At 42.0% G+C, this 20,336-nt stretch overlaps 2 protein-coding genes across 2 annotated transcripts in view; both read left to right on the plus strand.

Moving 5' to 3' along the window:
• Positions 1-13,613, plus strand: part of LOC136779533 (uncharacterized) — a 43,494-nt gene extending 29,881 nt beyond the window's left edge. The window contains exons 6-19 of the mRNA XM_066737158.1: positions 7,315-7,440; positions 8,468-8,637; positions 8,760-8,938; positions 9,139-9,171; positions 9,444-9,565; positions 9,738-9,924; positions 10,023-10,220; positions 10,314-12,335; positions 12,435-12,538; positions 12,697-12,899; positions 12,986-13,184; positions 13,274-13,332; positions 13,388-13,472; positions 13,549-13,613. Coding sequence (XP_066593255.1) covers positions 7,315-7,440; positions 8,468-8,637; positions 8,760-8,938; positions 9,139-9,171; positions 9,444-9,565; positions 9,738-9,924; positions 10,023-10,220; positions 10,314-12,335; positions 12,435-12,538; positions 12,697-12,899; positions 12,986-13,184; positions 13,274-13,332; positions 13,388-13,472; positions 13,549-13,613 — 3,752 coding nt within the window. The remainder of the gene's footprint in view (positions 1-7,314; positions 7,441-8,467; positions 8,638-8,759; positions 8,939-9,138; positions 9,172-9,443; positions 9,566-9,737; positions 9,925-10,022; positions 10,221-10,313; positions 12,336-12,434; positions 12,539-12,696; positions 12,900-12,985; positions 13,185-13,273; positions 13,333-13,387; positions 13,473-13,548) is intronic.
• A 4,033-nt stretch (positions 13,614-17,646) lies between these two features.
• Positions 17,647-18,558, plus strand: LOC136779534 (uncharacterized). The gene is made up of 2 exons (XM_066737159.1): positions 17,647-18,269; positions 18,388-18,558. Exons 1-2 carry the CDS (start codon positions 17,649-17,651, stop codon positions 18,556-18,558), a joined length of 792 nt encoding a protein of 263 aa, XP_066593256.1. The 5' UTR covers positions 17,647-17,648.
• The last annotated feature ends 1,778 nt before the right edge of the window (positions 18,559-20,336 follow it).

The raw sequence follows: 20,336 nt of genomic DNA on the forward strand, positions 1-20,336 counted from the left end.
ATCGACCCCTCCTGCCCTTACACCATCTAGATTGCACGTTAACCTTCCTTCACCTGTCCTCTTATTTCCCAAATCCCACCGATCAATTAATATCTCTGTATTCGTTCCCAAGTATAATGAAATGTCGATTTTAATACTCTTTTGCTCTCATATACTTATCCTGCACTGACACTGTAACGAAAATGCAAATACACCCTATACTTTATTCACAGTGTAATAGATATTTATAAACATATCTCGAGGAACATGCCTTTCTTCATTACACTCAATTGACATTTTTCTTATTGGGAAACACAGCATTTGAAATCAAAACGCGCGATCTTTTATTGAGAAATAATCGATCTCCATTTTCTTTGTCAAGATAATCGCGAGGCGCATCTCGACCGCATTTTCCTTCGTATACAAAGGGACAAATAGCGAGGCAGGTTTTAAAGTTGGAAATTGCATTTGATGGATTTTCAAGAATATTAAAAGTTCCAATCAATTAGTTGAGTAATTTCATTCACGCGTTATTTCATTTACACTTGCGTTTCGTTATTTGTCACACTAGACATGGTAATTTGAATAACATAATTACAATTATTAATAGTTGAATTATTTTGAAATCCGAGGATCAGCAGCCGAAACTTTCCTCCCGAGTTTCTTGCATCGAGTGTTTCGATATCTGGAAAACTTTGCGATCGGAATAAAAAAGTTAGCGATAAATTCAGAAGCGGATGTTGCATGGCGTTGGATCAATATTCGCGTTACGGATATTCGAAACCGCTACTCTCATCATTCCGCGGTTATTGTAATTTTTCTCTGATAGTTTTTCCGAAGCGATCTGTAAATTTTCCAATGGAACGTTGAAGGAAAGAGAAAAATGGCCGAAGGCTCATCCGATTGTCGTGAAATATCCTTTTTCCATATTATCGGTCCAGAGTCCACATACTTGCGAGCCGAGGGAGGGTAAATTTGGTTAAGGATATGAAATTCGACGGAAAGACCAGCGTGTGGGATCGATATTAGCGAGGGAAAGATTGGCCGAGATGTGGTGGTGCACGCGCGCGAGAGAGAGAGAGAGAGAGAGAGAGAGAGAGAGAGAGAGACGGGCGCGGTATTTTCTGAAAATGAACAAATTAACGACATATACGCGAAAGGCTTTGAAAAGCGTTGGAGCGAGAGAGTATCTTGATGTCGGCGAGGAGCGAGAAGAGGCAGGCAGGACATGATCGTCAAGCCGGATAATGCACGTTCGATTGCCCATCTGATCAATGTCTGACCAATCAGGAAAGTGCGAATCACGAAGCAGATGGAAAGCCCTGCTAACGAGCGAAACAGCTATGCAGTTGCGAGCAGCCCGGCCAATGTGCGGCTCAGGTACCCTCAAGTCAGAAAATCAGAATGTCATCAGGATCGCAGGATCCTACGAAGGATCCTTCAGGTCCCGGTGCTTGCTCTGCTCTGCTCTTCTTCGTTATTGCATTCACCCCTGACCATATCTTTCCTTTTCTCCTTTGCTCCCTTTTCACCTCTACGAAACAACGTGGTCCTGTCCTGACATTTTTAAAATTCATCAATTTGTCACGATTAAATCTCAGCGTATACCTTCTGGCAGAACGAATAAAGGCAAAAACTTTAATCCTTACCTTGTTCTACCAACGCGAGACTCGTTAATTGGCAATAAGAGCTGCAAGGTTTTTTCCTAGCAAACGAATATTAAAAGTTGGAAGAATTCATAGAGGAGCAGTCCACGTTGTTACTAAATAATTAGCAAAGTCCCATCCTTATTCCTTGCTCGTCGTTCGATGCACCAAGAGTTTTGTTTAGTTTTTATAAGCGATGATTGGTCGTTTCGACTGTTACCGAAAAATAGAGAGAAAGACACGTGTGGTTTGTTCAATGAGATCTCTGTCGGTCACACGAAATTGCACAATATTTCTCCGCAGTCCGGTGCATGATGGACACGCGACAGGAAGTCACGCGATTGGCCTTTCCAGTTGTTAACGAGAGCGCACCTTTGATATGATTTCGTGCTCGATTAGCCCGTAGTTTCGATGCAGCGTCCAAAGGAGAAAACCTCAAAATCGGTTTTCGCGCATCAAAATATCATTTTGTGTATCTTGTATATACCCTTTCAGTAGTCGCATGATATTTAGCTTAGCTGTGTATTAGTGGAAAGAACAAGTTGCATAGAGCAATTTCTGGAATGACCAACAGTAGCTTTAGTACAGGTTGAAGGAACAAGCGAATTCCAGAATCACTGTAATATGTTATTAATAAAACTGAGGATTCGAATACTGAAAATACTTTGGCCAATCACAGATGTGCTTTCTTCGACCAAAGCTGGAAACTAATGATTTGGAGCGACTACTTAAAGGAGTGGGAGGGGTGTTTTAATTTCATACGTCATATTTCGAAGCGATCAATCCTCGGGACACACTATATAACACGTACACAGCACTTATCTACCCGAAACCTCTCGCTGTTTATTTACGAGACACTTCCATTAGCAAGCTTTTGTCCTGCCAAAGGTGAGAGCTTCAATTTTCCGATCTTTCAGCTCTCGATACTTTCAGCCAAAACTCGTCATCAAGCTCCTTCCAATTATTTTCAAAGAAAATACCTTAAATTCTCTCTGGCATTTACTTTCCGGCAGCGCGTTTAAAGATACTCTAGATACGACTGATAGTGAGAATTTATCGAGAGGGCTAGTTGAAAGATCTTTCCCGTGCAAATGTATCTCTTCTTGGGAACCTATCCTTTTGTATAAAGCTACGCTGTATTATTTTCATTCGATTTATTTGAACACCTTGAATCATTGCGTTTGGATGATTGTACGTTTTGTCGTTTTTATAACTTTATTTTAATTGATAACAGGGAGAGGGTTTCGATGATGTTTCCTTAAATATAAATATTAGGGAGACTCGATTGTGTTAGCGTGAACAGTCGCATGAGAGGAGATTCGAATTGTTTTAATCGAACGCTATATATCACTTCCGATGTATATAGTGTGACGGACGTGCACACGTAGTGGCTCGGTGATGATGGCACAAAAGAGGAAGGAACGAAGGACTTGGTAGCCCATAGAAAAATCCCCCTTCGCACCTTTTACGAGATTTACAGTATATATACAAGAGGGTACCTGCAGGTGCATCATAGCTAAGGCTGCGACACTGTAATAATCAAGAAACTGCTCGTCATCGTTTAACCTTTCCTCTTCATCATATAATTTTCTCCATCTTTCTATCAAATTTCTTCACTCCTCCCATTTTCCCCATCGATTCACCTATCGCTCTTATTCCTTTTTAACGCAACATCTTTTATACATTTATATATAAATACTCTATATCATAAAACCGATATATATATATATATATATATCTCCATATATACATTTATATAAATATACGTATACAAAAGAAATATTACATGTTACGTCATAATTAGATTTATCAGTGGAATAGCGATACCAAAACAACTATCGCTAATGAAGGAAAACTTGGTTAGCGATTAATGCACCGAATACGTAGCTAGACTCGAATCCAATCAGTTCGATGGAAACCTTTAGATATCTAGACTTTGTTTTAGCATGACAGAGCATCGTGCCACGAATACTCTATACTTCTTTCCACATCTTTTAGTTTATTCTCTTGCCATTTAACAGCTGGAAGTATATATATATATATCTGTAAAATCTGATGAAAAAGCTGAACACGAGCAATTTTAAAATTAGCGAGCTCCTTCTATTACCCTGTAACGTGTATCGAGCAAGTGTCTGGAATTGAGAAAAATGAACGAGTAGAATTCTACACGTTGGTCAGGATTAACCGATGAGAGAAAGACGCAATGTTATTTCCATATGGAAATAATGTAAATGAATTCAATTTATATTAATGAGTTTTGAGGGAGGTGGATACGTTTGTGTTTCGTTAATCGCGCATTGAGCTTGGTAAGCTGGGAGAGCTTCGGTTAGTTTAATCGAGATATCCGAGTTGAAATCTGTAATGGGGGGATAGAGGGGGAAATTTGGCGTTCGCGGAAACGAAGACGGAGCGAAATTACGATTGTTATAACACGGGTCAGCTCCTATACATTCCAAGTTTTGGTGTACGAAGGAGAACGTGTGCCAATTGCACGATGGAACTGAAAAATCAAGATCGAGACGCGAGCGTATCAAAGATCCATGTGTGTTTCGTATCTCGAGAATATAATCGCGATGATTATTCTCGAGGGAAATGTTAAATTTGAAATTGTATTCGCTTTGAAATATTTGACGTAATTGCAATGTGTACGAGTCTCGTAGTGTAGTTTTAAGGTTTGTTTTTCATTGAAATTTTTCGAAAGGCATTCGAGAAAATAAGTGTATTTACGAGAGTGGTTAAAATTCTTAGCGAGCGAGTAGAGTTGTGAGAAAAAGATGCTGTCTGTGGAATTCAGGAGGATCTTTTAAAGTAAGGATATAGGTAATAGGAGAACGACAGGCGGCAGCTGGCCGTCGATATATTGACAAACTTTGTCGGTCTCATCTTACGCTTAACTTCCATCATCCTTCTGCATCCTTTCCCAACTACGTCTACACTCCCGTGGAATTTCAATTCCCAAAACAAAATCGCTCGATTCTATCCTACTCACTTTCAACGCCTCTATTCTTCCATCTCACCGCGATATTTTATCCACCTGATATAACAGATACCGTTGAAATTCATATTTTCCGTAATATCGCATTACTGTTTTCTCCATCTCTCCGTTATAGTTTATCGTCAATAAGAAAATATCTTTCATCGAGCTTTTCCTTGCCGTAGGCTTTGAAAATCCTACAGGGTTTATTTCTCGATAAAGAGTATTGGGCATTAAATATTTTACGAGTCGCCTATTATATATAGTATTGTAAAAAATTGCCCAAGAGTTTATAATATCTTTGGAGGAGAAAGGTGAATTTTTTTAAGAACCTTGAAGCTCCTGTTAACGCTCCGTTTTCTCGTCGTTTGAAATTCCCAGCGCAAAGTTCGATAAAGAACGATTTAAAAAAACACATTGTTGGATGGTCGAGGTTTGTCCCGACGTAACAGTAAAGAAGCATCGTTGAATCGAGTAAATTTTTTAGAAATGGTTTAGCAAGTTTTAGACTCGAGGGTCGCCCAGTTGCATGGTACTATATATATATATATGTATATACTCGGCACCGGAAGGACCGTAGATCACGCGGAAAAAGAATCTCCACTTGGCCGTCTCGTTGTCCAGCTAGAAACTCTTATTTCAAAACTTGACCCTTTTTCTAATTGCATCCGGGCAAAGTTAAAAACACCCGGGAATTCTGGAGACGCGAAATCGCAGAATGGCAGGGGCGAACGTGTCTCATCGTCGGTGTTAGACTTCTTCGAGTAGAAGGGGATACGAGACATGTGGGTCAGGGTCGAGTGCTGCTTTGTTTTAATATCAATGAAAATTCGCCTTACATGCGAGCATTAATAAATCACCACTAATTTCATTAATTTCCTCCCGAAAAATATATATCCCACTATATTGTTTTATTGCTTATGGAGTAACCCACCCCTATACGGCCTCTCTCTCTCTCTCTCTCTCTCACTTGCCCTCTGTCCCTTTATCCTACTTATTCACTTTTCCGGCGTAATAATGCAATTTAAATTAAATTTACTCGCACTGCTAAATCGAATTAGCTAATTCGTATTCCACTTCGCTTTAAACCACTTACTCGCTTTGCTACCTTTCAGCATTCCTCCTAGAATGGACAAGGAAAAATTAAGCAATCAGAGGATTCATGTAAATTGTTCGTTGCAACCTTATAATTTATTGTTCCAGTCATCTTTGTATTCTTATAAATCTTCTAGAATTTCTTAAAGACTTTCTTGGGACTCTTTGTACGTACGGCTCGAAAAAAAAAAAAAAAAAAAAATGTTGTACCCTGCAATTTAAAGCTGATATCCCTCTCTCGAAAGCTTCCAAGCTTTTACGAGACTGTAAGAAACAGCTCGTTATGTTAAAAGTACCGCTTCGCTGCTTTCTTAATACGGCGTAAGGCAATGCATCAATTTCCCTTATTTTCCTCAGCTAACATAGTTCAAATCCCTATTTATACTAAATTCGCGCGCTACCCCACCTTGGAAATTCCACTTCCTAACTAGATATGTCCACGCAGAGGAAAACCCTGCTAAGCTAATCTCGTAACGCTATCTATCTACGACATATCTGCTTGAACACTCCTGACCTTTTCCCTCCGAGAAAACACCCTCCCTCTCCCTTCTGCAGCTCTTCCTTCTTTTTTACAACTCTTTTATTTTTCTCTCTCCCTGATCTCTCATCTTTATCAAATATCGTTCCCTCGTGACTTAATTGGTCGACGTGCTTATTACGATAATTACAATGAAAAGTTTGAGATACACGTATACATTTTCAAAATTATACTCTATTTACATCCTCTGAAAATGGCCTCTCTTATCCTTGTCCAACGATCGTTTATCGCACCTATTTCTTAAAGATAGATTTTCACATTTTTCAGAAGCAAATTACAGAGATTACCAGACCCGCTTTTTTATCTCGATTGACGGATTGGATGATTCCAGCGGTTCGCCGGATGATCTTAGCTCGCAAAACGAGCGGGACTGTCTGGAAAACTCATCAACATAGAGATTGGCGTAAAACGGTCTTAGGGCGGTTACGCAATAAATCCTTTCTCTCTCCCTCTCCCTCTAAATAGGCCAGTGGCACTTTGAACGCTATATGAACTCTGCCTATTTATAACGCGAGGAGAGGCTTATATTTTAATTTATCGCGAAACTATAATCGTTCTTGCTTATTACTTTTTCACCACTGTCGAGTGAGAAGAAGAGATAAGAAGGTGAATATCATTTTTAAGGGGAACGATAAAAGAGAAGGGTATATATATATATATATATATATATATATATATATATATAATATACAGGGTAACACGAAGAGTCTCGCTAATCGGTAAAAATAATCAATGAGCATGTGGTCGAAAGAATGACATTTTCCAGCTTATAAATTTGGCAAGAACTCGCTTGCTCGGCGAGTGGACCCGAACAATAGCTCTGGCTATAGCGATTATGGCAGGTTTAAGCTAGGCTTACCTTTGTCAGCCAGTTTCTCGCAGACTCCGATGACCCATTGGCCTGAGGAGAGAATAATCGAAATCAAAATACCTATTATATCGACTCCATAATGGGAGTGTGAGAATTTTCGTGTTTAACGATCTATATGTTAGGCTGTGTGCTGATTTCTGTGTTTGTAAAATTAGCTATATTTGCCAATTCATGATTAATGTTTCCCCGTCCATGTCTATCTTTTCAAAAGACGCCCAGCACATCGGAGCAGCGGAACTGCAGAGGAAGCTGGAAATGCTGAACAGCATTGCGATGGATTCTCAGGAGCTGCAGGTCGAACAGTCGCGCCGACCGAATTTGTACAATATAGGCCACTGTAAGTACCCGTCAACTTTTAGTTTAAGTGCAGGCTGCTATTCGAAACGATCGTTCCTTACGCCCACCGGATGTAGATCGATCAGCTGTTTCGCGCTCTCTTTCACTGGCACACCTACGCGATCTCTCTCCCTCGTTAGCACTCGAAACACCAAAGACAAATAGCCAGGTAAAACGAAACGCTGAAAGTTGATCGAGAAATCGACCACGCGTCTAAATAGAGGAGTTGCATGAAAGTGGTGAAATTGATTCTGGAATTACCAAGAGAAAGCCAGAAAAGCAGAGGGGGTAGATTAGTACCGGTACGGTTCTATCGTAAATTTAGCGTGGCCTACTCTGAAAAATAATGCAATTACTTTGCTCTGCTCCACCTTTCAATGGTGGCAGCTTGTGCAGCGCTCTCGTTGTTTCGTTTGGAGTTTATTGGATCTTTCGAGTCACGAATTTTTCAAGATTAACACTGCTGATAAGAATGGGGTGCAACAGGCGCCATCTACCCTTAAAAGTCCAAGGTTCGTCGGTAACTTACCCTCTCGTTCAACTTCCGGAGTAAAACAGTGGTTTCCTTACTGTCGAACGTCATATGTGAAAAGTTACCTCGTTTACCTTCCCCATTCCTGCGAAACGCATCACGTTCTTCGCATCTTCCGTCAATAATCTCTGCCAGCCAATGATAACCTCGCGTCATTCTGGAGAACCATGCTGAATGTTCAATTTCGATCTTATCCCACATATATCTCTCTCTTTACTGTTGGAAGGCATGTAAACTACCCTTAATCGTTTGCTGTACCTTAAACCATTCTTGTTTGAGATGACTTTTGATCGTCTGCCAGTCTCTGACCCTCCAACGGTAATTTGGGATGCTGATGAGGGTAAATGAGGTAAGACAGTGCTGAAAATATTGTTTTAACGAATCACCCGTGCAGCATAAGGTGTAGATCGTTCGAAAATGATTTCGAGAAATTCTGGCAAATTTATAGACCTCGAACCGTTAATTTATTATACTGTACACTCTCTGATTTTTACAGCTGGTTACTCGGAGGACTCGGACTATACTTCGGATTTAAATTATCCTGTAGGCGGGCAGGGCGCGAATAGCTCAGCTTCGCAGTTCCGAAGTGCGGCTAATCAGCTAGCGACTCCTCAAAGATCCCTCGAAACCTCCAGAGAAAATAGCTACGAGAGAGATGATTATCAGGTGAATTAAATGATCTATTTGCAACATCCTGTAATGTTTTTGTTTTAAAATAGTAATTATTGATTTTTCAATAATTTTATTCAACAAATATTATTGCATTATTAAAATTGAGAAAAATTTAGGTCCCATCGGTGATGAATGTCAAGCCATATACTGGTTACGGTTACTCGGGTCACAGTCCCAGGTATGACGAGCCATACCCTGAAGAATATCCGCCGCAAAGGTATCCCCACAGTCATCAAGCTCCCGAAACGGATCCCCTCTTCTACAATAGCAGGCCGAGGAATTATAAAGAATACAGGTATACTTTTGCATTGTTTATTGAACAAATACAACTGATAATAATTTATAATTGTATATGTTTACTTTACACGTAAAATATAAATCTTACAAAAATTGCTTACGAATATAGAAGTTTCGTGATGGATTTAGAAATCATTAGTTTACCGTGACTGTTTTATTATAGAAAAAAATCGTGTATTTTTTGTTTTCTTGATTTAGACGACCAAAGCGTACGTGGGATTACGAAGACAGGTAATTTCATACGAGGAACCATTCAATGCTCATTTTATGATTCATTTTCATTACCGGTTTCTTCCAGCACGAATTTTAACCGCACAATACAAAACCGCAGTAGAAGAGGTCATTTAAACACCATCGTAATTTATCGCAGCTTTCGCAATTTTACGTGACTTTTGTCCTATAGAGAAATTAACTAAGAAAAATCATCGCCAGTCATATCATGTCCCTTTTTTTAGGATAATCATCGTTATATGTCGTTCTTACTATTTTTATTGCACTTTTAGTCAAGATGGCTGGTACAGCGAGGGTTACGATTACCCAAGTACAAGACTCGATGACACTAGGATATACAGTGACAATGAATATTATCCGAGCACTACGACGAGCTCGAAAAAAAGAGGAAAAGGTGAGCTTGCTCTTGATTTTGTTTAATAACACTTTTTAAAGTATACTTGTGAATAAGAAATATTGTCTAGATGTAAAAGCTTTGATTAAATTGGAGGAAGAAAAAGGATATAGTCGTGCAGTGTATCCCGATGTCAAAGATTCTTTGGAAAATAAAAACAATTTTTTAACAGGACCTCACCGGCGACCATCCTTGGAGAGACAAATGACCTTGTACGACGAGCAGTCTCATTATACCGATGGCTATGGCAGCGATAGCAAGATGGGCAGAATGAGTGCTACGTATCCTGAATGTCAAACGGATATCAGATTTAACGAGTACTACGACAACATCACAGGACACATCAATCAAGACGAAAGGTCGACATTGAAATGATGAAAAGAAAATAGTTACAAGAGAGAGAGAGAGATATTCTCAGTTTAAATGTCTAAAGCTAAATTTTGTTATTTCGATGCAGGTATGGTCAGGACGACGAGGACAGGCAATGGGACAGTGGAGGGAAGTGGTATCCAGGAACTAGTATTTATTACGAGAACAAGCGAAATAGAAAGACCCTCCCTCAAAGGCCTGCATCGAGCATCGGTATCCACCGGCCTGATTACAGGCCAACAGTCACCAGGCAACGTAGTTATGAATCGGAAGAGCTCGATTATAGGTAAAGAAAATGAACTGATAGATTTGATCCTAATTAAAAGATGATTTCACAAGTATTTGCAATTTAACGATTGGTTTTTTTTTTCGATTTTAGTAGTCGTAGAAAACTGCAGCCACACCGAAATGCCCTTTCGCGTCAGGAAGGCACCGGGAAAAAGTTGCCTCCGACGCCGACCAAGCCTAGCAATGTCGTGATAGGTAGAAAACTCGCGTCACTTCCGGCTACTCCAAGCAGACAACTGCCAAAGACCAGAACTCCATCTGAGGAGAGCTATTACAAGTCTGATTTCAACGAGGACTATAATTACGCTTACCGAAGTCAGGATAACCTGCCACAGGGCTCGTACAGCGACAGTATCTACGAGCAGCCCCAGATCGTCCCCGATCAGGTCCATGTTGCTAGCAAGACTAGATATCCTGAAATCCTTCAGGACAACCAGTACTCGACTAGCTACGTGCCCCAGGTCGTGGACCAGTACAAGGATGAATACAAAGTAGAATACAAGGACGAGTATCATCAGCCTTACCAGGAGCCCCAGCAAGATGGTTACGACCAAACGTACTTGCAGAACTCCTATAAGAATGACTACGAGTTCTATGCACCTGAAAACAGTCAGGTCTATCAAGATACTTACGAGGAACCGACATATCCTAATGCTAGCCAAGCGAACGACCAATATGACAAAGGAGGGATTATTATAGAAAATAATTACCAAAATATAAGCTATGATCAGAACAATGTTCAGTATCAACAACAGCAACAGCAACAGCAGCAGCAGCAACAGCCTTACAAACAGGATGCATATCAAACGTACGATGATTATCCTGTAGAGGTTCCATCGAGTATTTACGATCAGAATACTTTGACTACGAACACGTACAATCAGTATCAGCAGGAGCAATACGATTCTCAGTACAATATAACCACTTCGACTGCGGGAGAAGGTTACATGAATATTTATCAGGATTCCTACAGTTCGGCTCCTGTGACGTCACAGAATAATTATCAGGACACTTTTAACAAGCAGGAGGATTACGATAGTTACCAAGTACCATATAGCAAGGAAGAAGCAATCTCCTCGACTTACAATAACGATTACCAAGAACAATATCCTAGTTATCAGAATCAGTACGAGGACTCTTATCATGATTCCTATCAAGACTCGTTCGAGGAGCAATACAAAGAAACTCCCAGTGTCACTGAAAGGAGGCAGAGCGAAGTTCCTGCTTTATCAGTTACGACGCCAAGAGGACAAACTAGGACCAATGGATATCCTTCCAGTGAATCGGAATACTTTTATCCCTCTCAGGATCAACCGGATGTATCTCCTATTGGTTCTGCTAGGAGGAAGAGACTTGGAAAACGAGACGCCAGTCCACTTTTACAGCAGAACACAGATTCTTTGGAATCCAGGGATGACGAGCTGAAGGACTCTTTTGAAACTGCTGTAAGCTCGGTAGGAAGTAGCCAGCCCGTCAAAGGATTCAGCGAGTATTCTACTGCTGGTGACTCGAGTCCTGCAGCTGCGACGATGGTCGAATCACCGCAAAGCTCCGCTCAGCAACCACCAACCTCCATGATGAACCATGTATCCATGGCGAATCATATCAGCACCAGCATGACCGTAACTGCGATGGTTCACACATCCACCACGAATGGGAAAAGATTGACTCGGACGACTTCCTATCAGGAGGATGCACTCGAGGAGGATGAATATCCTGAGATCATCCAGACCGAACCTCGTAGAAAAGACTCTCAGATGTCCCAGCAGAGTCAGCTTAGCCAGCAATCGCAGCACTCCCAGAAACCAAAATTGACTAGGAGAGCTTCCTACGTGTCTGATTATCCTGACGAGGCTTACAATAGGAAGGACTCTTATGGTCAGCAAGGCAGGAGAGAGTCGTTCTCTTCCAAGGATGGTTTTAAGCCTCCACTTCTCAGAACCGATTCGTATCAAAAAAGAGGAAACGGCTACACCGTACCTCAACCAATTTCCAGAGCTGAAAGCTTCCAACGTGGGTACTTCAAGGATCAGGAGTCCATCGATGAGACTGAAATTTCCTTGAGTAATGCTGTTAATGGGGACTACAAAATGAGAGATGAAACACTGGAGAGGTAATTTCCATGAATAATAGGCGATGAAGCTAAATAATTCTCTAAAATCGCTTATTCTGTGTACCAATCCTCATATGAAATATTTATCATTCCTCGTAGGTACGAACGAGGTGAAGAGGCTATGATTAGAAATTCTCGAGATAATTCATTAGTGGAGCCCTACAAATCAACCCCACCTTTGTCGAGTGTCGAAAGTCCACGTGGTAAGTTTAAAAATTGATAAATTTGTTTTGTCCTTGAGAAAAGTATACTGTATAGATTTTCCTCGTGTTCTACTTCATAATTATAAATGAAATTGATTAGAATGATAAAATCGTTAATTTTCACAATCAATATACTTATATTTTTCCTTTCTTCTTAGGGAGTGTAACGAAACAAGCATCACTGGAGGAAAGCGTGCAAATGGACACTCCACCAAGGAGCCCACCGGAGCCACCGCCAGACGAGGAGCTTCTGGACATGGTGAATACTGCACCTGTACCATCGCAATTAAAGGAACGGCAGGAAATGTCTGCGAAGCAACGTTGGCACTGGGCGTACAATCAGATCATCATGCAGCTAAACGTGAGTAATTTTACTCTGGTTTTTGGATCAACGACCTGCGGACGACCTTTGGAAAAATGCGTTCGACAGACCCGCATCGTCGGCAGACCTTGCCAAAGACAGAAGCGACCTTGTTAAGCTTTACCTTCGTGCCTTCGTTATTAGCTGCGTTGCGTCCTATAGGCACTGGATTAATTTTTCGTCGGAGGTACGGGCCTCGGGTGCGCCTGTGCCAGAGGCGAAAGGTCGCTGGAGCGGATTGTTCACTTCCGCTCACACTAAATAGCAATCTCGATAATGCGACCCGTGCGTGCGCATATTTAATTTTTCGCCGCCACTTGCAAACTCCAGTGGGTCATCTTGATAAGTTTTGTTATAAACGTGAAATAATCTAGAAATATTTCACCAAGGTTTACGAGTTGCGAATTGTTTTGTTATTAAAATAAGATTTGCTGTAAATTATAAAATTCTCTGCTATATTTCTCAAATCCAACCAAGAATCTTGACAGGAGAGTAGAGCTGATCAAGATGCGGGCACACGTTTATCAAAACCTTCTAACGTTACTCGAGTGAAATTAAACGAGGTAATCTCTGGTACGTAGCTTTTGTAGCTTTCTCACTGGATAATTGTAGGTAATCCTACACTAATGAGATCGATTTGATAATTAAGATTTAATTAAGAGATTATCAAACGACATAATTCATGTACAAACTTGTCGCAAGAACTACGCGTAGAGATAAAGGAAATACATTGGACTAGATTTATGTACCTATAGCTATTCAGCTGTTAATTTTCCCTGAGGACTCATATCGTTGTAATAAGTATGTGCATCGTAGTGTAAACATATTCGGAATAATTTATGGACCACATACATTACGTAAATGTTGGCAGGTTCGCGAAGCAATAAAACTGGGCTCGGTAGCTAGCTCTGTGCATGGTTATTGAACGACTATAAAAAAGCACATTAAGCCTCGATGATAGCACTCGAGTCATTACAGGTATAGCCGAAGCTGCCCGTCCGTATTTCGGTTTTAATGTTAGCAATTTTAAGCTCGGCAAATAAATAGGATCTCCCAAAGCGAAACTACCAAACCATCCACATACCATGCATATATATATATATATATTAGAAGAGTCACAATTTACCCTATCTTTGTTTCCTGCCCAATTATAAAAGTAAGAAAAAATAATTGGGAATCTGCGTCGATTTATCGCAAAGGAGAAGAAGAAGAAAAAGAAAAATGAAGAGGCCTTTGATCGAAGCATATAGTTACCTTGAAAGCTACGCCACTCGTTGAACTCGCAAATGTGGATTAACGTTGGCTTACACGAAAGTTCCATTAATGCAACCTTGTCGTCCGATCGAGGCGCAGCCCTCGGCACGCACCTGGACTACTCCTGTGGAAGCCCGTCGAGTCAATATGGGTCGACAAACTCAAATGGAAATTCGATGGTCCGACGAATAATGCGCCAAAGTACACACTCCATTGTTTTCTCAACGAAACGTCCCGCTGGTGTCGCTGACACCATCTCCATTGATCGAGTAAACGCGAAAAACACGCGTAGCCCCAAAGGAAAATACGATTAATCACGAGCCTACCTCGCTGTCCCGATTCGACGATTCTCTCTCTCTCTCTCTCGCGCGCGCGGTTCTCCACCGATCTCCTTCGTAATGCGATAATGATCAGTGCTGGCGCAGAATTTAATTAAGACTCGGGCCGCAAGACGGGTCAGTCGTTCACGCGTAAATAATTGTTTGGTCGAGGAAATTGGGTCGAGAAGACGAGCGAAAAAGATGGAGAGCTCCGGGCTTCATTAGGACACAATCGTTTCCGTTGTTAATTGCTGCTCGATTCGATTTTCAGTTTAGCCGGGGAACGATACGGGACTATAGCCAATCGATTTAGCGCCACCGGAAATAGTTTATGCGCCGGTAGAAATACGTTAGACTGTGCAGCGTGGCAAACATCAGATCCCAGCATCGTCCTCCGTTCGACGCTGGTTTTACCTATACTTGACTCGATAGCACCGGCCAATTAAGCCTCTTCGCTGCTGGCAGTTACTTTCAAATATTTCTCACCACTCTGGTGTGTGCATATATTCTTCCTTTCTTCCACTTTCCCTCTCGCTCTTTTCACTATATTTTCACCCTTTCCGCGTCCTCCATATCGGGAAAACTGTCAAGAAATAAAAGCTTAGCGAACAATTAGGTCCCATATTGTCCCATTCCTGCCATTCTCGGCCTACTTTTCCATATCCGTTGAATTACTTCATCTCCAAACAGGAACGAAAGTTATTAAAACTACCGTAATGATAACTTGAAATCTGTCTAAATGTATTTTTCCATATAAAAGAGTTAAATTAAGTTTACGTTATACTAAAAGAGTCTTTTCCACAAGATCCTACGATTGGGACTGAAAGATATAGTGAAGTTTATAAAGGGAAATTAATATAATCGATAGGAGAGCTAAATGTTTTTAAATAGTCTCTTATTTATGCAGAATTTTTCTTGGAAATTGTAGATGAGATATATCTTATTAGTGTATCGTGGATAAAGCGAAGCTTTGAAGATCCGATAGAACATTTCGCATCGAAGAAGGAAGGAGGGCTCGAGGGCTGAAGGCTGGAAAATCGTATATAAGCAGATGGCGTAAGGATTTCGTTATTAAGCCACCGTATCGGGCGATGAGATAAATGCAGAGGAAATTTTATTCATCGCGGGATCATTTATGAGTTTCCGGTAGTTATATTCAGGGCGCATCAGAGTTTCGCGTTGCAGTGCTCGCCTCTCGATTTTCAACTTATATCTCCAACGATACTATACACGCACCTGACACGTTCATCTTTGCCAACGAGAGAGATACCTTATTCCCCCTCCTTACCAATACTTTTATTATTCCCACAAAAACATGAGTTTCTATGCTCGAGCCACTCTCACTTTGCATTTCATTCAGATTCCTCCACGCTTCCGACATTCCTCCCACGTTTTGCTCCCTGAACTTCACCCAAACCAGTCAAACTTCCTCTCCACCATGAAAAATACCATAGATTTCCTTCGAGTCGATTATTCCGAAAAAAAGTGGACCGTTTCTCAGTCCGTGTAAAGTTCAAACTTGTCTCGACTATCATTGCTCAAGGTCTTGCAGAGATAAGATTAAAAAATTGATCGTTTCCATGAGAAATTTCGACGTAGCTGGAAATTCTGTATAATTCAGCCAATTGTTTCGAAACGCTATCTAAACTAGAGGAAATTTAAGGTACGGGGTAATTTTCCGTAATCTTGAGCGTCCTTCCGCTGAAGCGACGACAGGTGGTAGTGGTAGTGGTAGCGGGTCTCTCGCAAGGAGCGCAATCTATGTAGGCCAGCCGGGCGTAATCGGAAGCCCCTATATGACGAGTGGTCCGTCAACGCGACTCGCAACCACGACAATATCGCCTTCGCGACAAGGTCTAAACTCCCGCCATTTGGTTATCAGTTTCCAACACACTCGATGATACTCGCGCGAGGAAGGAGAGGGCCCAGTTAGCTCGTAGCCATCGAGCGACAAGAGTCCCGTGGGAGAGTGAAGAAAATCGAAGCTTTCTTTCGGAAAATCGAGGGACGGACACGCGAGGCTTCCATGTAAAGAGTGTGTGTGTGTGTGTGTGTGTCGGTGAACCGAAAAGCACAGGGGGGTATCGATCGTTATTAGGCTTTTATTAGACGGAAGTGTCGACGATGCTCGACGATGGTGGACGATGGTCAACGAAGGGTGAAAACAGCGGGACGCCGTGTTAACTTAAGTGAAAATACCACCGTGAGGTCCACTCTCCTCTCTCGCTCTCGTCTCCTCGAAACTCTCTGTTGCCAACGCGAACCTGTTAGACGCTCCTGAGTCTCGGTCCGCTCGCGGACCAAGCAGGATCGAGCTTTTTCTCCACTGCTGCGACGATGGACTGCAGCTGACGTCTCACCTGAAAAACAGCCAAATTTATCTTGGACCGCTCGCGCTCGGTAAAACCTTCCTCCTTGCCGGAGAAATAAATCAGTGCGAAGCTGGTAGCCCGCCTTGGAGAATTATTACACGTGATTCTGAATTATATAGATGGAGGAAACCAAATGGACGCTTGAGAATTCGAGAAAATTGATTCGCGAATTGCCGATACGTGCCCAGCTGTAAAGAGAGAGAGAGAGAGAGAGAGAGAGAGAAAAGGACGAACCTGGACGTTTTTCTCATTTCATGCTTGAGGAAAAATACGCTGACGTCACGGGACTCTGTATCTTCGGGAAGGAACGGTGATGTGGGCGAGTCGGGGAGGAGGAAATCGAAGGGATCTCGTGATTTCTTTATCGCGAATGCATCAGGATCGTTAAGGAGAATTTATCCCCTTTCGGAGTTCCTCTCGTCGAGGCAATAATCCGAGCGGAATATTGTCGGGATCGTGGTGGAGTCTCCAGTCGACTCCTGCATTCTTCTTAATCGACCTTCGGCGTAGAATAGTTGGATGCTGATAACGAGCTACCGGAAGGTTCCATTATACCGGAAGTGGTATTATCGCCCGTTCAACGATATCAATTGTGACTCTCGTGCACTGATATAACTGGCCAAGGTGAAATCTCGTATCCTCCGAGCTTCGCTGGGCGTTTGTAAGGCTGTGATCGATCAACCGATGACTTTTGCAAACTAATAATTTTCATACGAGGCACGGAGAATCGAGAGTTAAAATTGCGGAGGAAGAGGATCGCGCGCGGGGGGCGGGGGTGAAAGTTGGATAGAGTGTCGAGGATGATGAGCGAGAAAAAGAGTATGGAGGCGCGAGATAAATCGACCGAGTGGGCGTTGCTGTTTCCCCTGAAGGCTGGCCTTTTTGCGATGAAGTCATCGATGTCGTCGAAGAGCATGAATCGCGAGAAGGAGAGGACGGCGAAGGAGAAAAATCTTCATCCTCGAGCCAGGATTCGTCGTGGGTCCTCCTTATCCGATCTGGACAAGCTTCAGAGCAAAACTCTGCTGCCGGATGTGGTGAGGTCGACGGAGAAATGCTGCTCCGAGTCCTTGCCCCACTCACCGGCACTCTCAAGGACGAATCTCGGCTTGAGCAATAGCTACGTGAGAGGCAGTATCGGGGACCTGATGAACATGAAGAGATACGGCGGCTCCAATTGGAGCGTGAGGAGCGAGAGTCTGATAGCCAAGGTCGTTCCATTGAGCACGGTAACCCCGAAGCAGAGTCCGCCGATGGAAAAAAGCCTCGAGGACCTTCGGGACGAACTTCAGGATGCCTTTGGCACTTCCGGTAAGCCGTTGACCTGTGCCCAGAGGACTCAGAGGCTCAGCAGATTGATCAAGAAGCAGCGGTGCATCAAACTGCTCAGCCCCAACAGCCTTCAGAAGGAGTTCATTGAGAAAGTAAGTGCTGGAAGTAGATGAAGAGAACCGTGGCAACGCAATTAGACGTCTCGAAAGATGAATTTTATCCTATTGAGACACGTGAGAAAAATCGATAACGATCCACCGGGGATTCCAGCTGCTCGTGGTCGTTATACTTGGAAATCTCCGAAGCAGTCCCAGTGAAAGACGCTTATGCCAACTAAAATATTCATACTCCATCCTGTCTCGAACTGCTGCTGATCTGCATCGTCCCTTCCACCTCGAGGTCAATGACCCTCTTGCTATTCGCCGTTGGCCAATCGACTAAAGAGAAAAGAAAACGAAAAGCGGTGAATCTTATATATAGGATATATATATATATATATATAGTTATTGGGAAAGCGGTGTAGTCCGTTGCTCGTGAATTTCTCGTATCTCCAGAGATGCTACCTGACACACCGAGTCAGAAGCCTCGAGCCTGGGTTAATTAACTCCTGTTAATTACAAGAATGTCCCAAGTTTGCTCACGGTAAAGTTCCAAGTGTTAACCGAATCTTAACCGTTTCGCACTTGACGCGACGATTGCTCGGATATCAAAGCTCTTAGTGTTTTTCCAATTATTCCATTGTTTATATGTATTGTGTAAATTCTGTAATTTTTCGATAATTTTATCCTTCAGAAATTGCTCTATTTTACATCTCGCCCCTGGTGAAATAAAATTTTGCCATGCACTTCCTTCTCCTTCTCCTCCACACTCGTTACTCCGATATTAGCATTTTTCTGTTCAAGACAAAGTTTGCCTAAGTAAATCGCTCCATCGGAGCAGCAGGATCGTGCAATTTTCGAAACGCGACTCCGGGGAACCAAGCGTTTTATCGTCCTGCAGTTACTACGAATTTGCATAGTCTGCTTCTAAACTCGACTCTGCTCCGCCATTTTTCATTCCCTTTGCCGGACTTTCTAAATCTCTCACTCGTACACCATCAAATGCCAAAAGAAGTCTACCAGCTGATTAAAGCCCGAAGCACGGATTTTTCACACCTCACACAGCATCTTCCCTCGCTTTTCTTTCTCTTATTTCCTCGTTTCATTCGGTTTTTAGGAGAAATTTAAATACACTTGCACCAATCAGTACACAACCCTTATTCGTTTCCAACGAACAAGTATCGGGAGGGACCATTTTTAGTTACATTCGCATTTTAACTTTCATTAATGTTTCTTCCTGGTGTATAAAATATTTATAACCAATTAACTGGACATTATCGTTCAACAGGACTTTTAGCCATTTTTTTATCACGACTTTGCTCACATTTTCCGAAGCAAATTTTTCAGCAAGGTAAACTTTCGCAGCATTCATCTCCTTAATGAAGATCTTTCGAGTACATCGTTACCTGGAGAATTGACCTTGAAGAAGAATGCAAACGCGAGGTGGAAGCTTGCGCGTTATAGGAGTTAAGTTGAGGTAGATTTTTCTCGCGGGAACATTTTTTTTTTACGAGCATGGAGCATTCTCAAACGCTCCTCGCGTACCTGTTTTCTCGCGCGTCTGATTTATCATCGAGCTCTTTGGGAGAAGCGAGTCGCGATACCGCGTAAAATATAGTCGAAATCCTTCGATACCTTTCATCCTGGACTATTAAATTTTTTCCCCTTCGGTGTAACCTTCGATAGCCACGCGGGGCTCGTAAATGCATTTATGTAGGGGGTGGTAAGGTGTGAAAAAGAAGGAAAACATTAAGCGGGGAGCAACGAGCAAGATTCGAGCTATCTCTCCGCGTTCGCATGCCAGTTTTCTCGCCCCTGGCAAATTCCTTTTATCAATTTCTGCTATTGCTGCATCCTTCGAGCGATTACTCGCTGTTTTGAAAAATCTCTCCTACAGCACCTTGCTCGAAAGTAAATTAAAACTTTCGAAGGCTGCGATAAAAACCTCGTTTAACGAGACAGTTTTTCTTTTTAATATGTTTATTCATACTGGATTCACGATCGCGTGCGCTGATATTAACTTATAAACGCGAAGATTTGCTTTTGTCACTTGAAAAAGTCAGAGGAAATTTTGTTTGATTTGCGTTATATAAATGAGAATTTATTTCTTCAAATTGAAAG

The sequence above is a fragment of the Prorops nasuta genome, unplaced genomic scaffold, assembly GCF_024137725.1.
Source record: "Prorops nasuta isolate Cenicafe-Biocafe unplaced genomic scaffold, Cenicafe_Pnas_1.2 PNAS00017, whole genome shotgun sequence".
Lineage (NCBI taxonomy): Eukaryota > Metazoa > Arthropoda > Insecta > Hymenoptera > Bethylidae > Prorops > Prorops nasuta.

Coding starts and splice junctions, on each gene's coding strand:
- LOC136779534 (XM_066737159.1), top strand. CDS start 17,649: ATGAGCGAGAAAAAGAGTATGGAGGCGCGAGATAAATCGACCGAGTGG. Junction 18,270..18,387: donor AGAAGGAGTTCATTGAGAAA/GTAAGTGCTGGA, acceptor CGGGGATTCCAG/CTGCTCGTGGTCGTTATACT.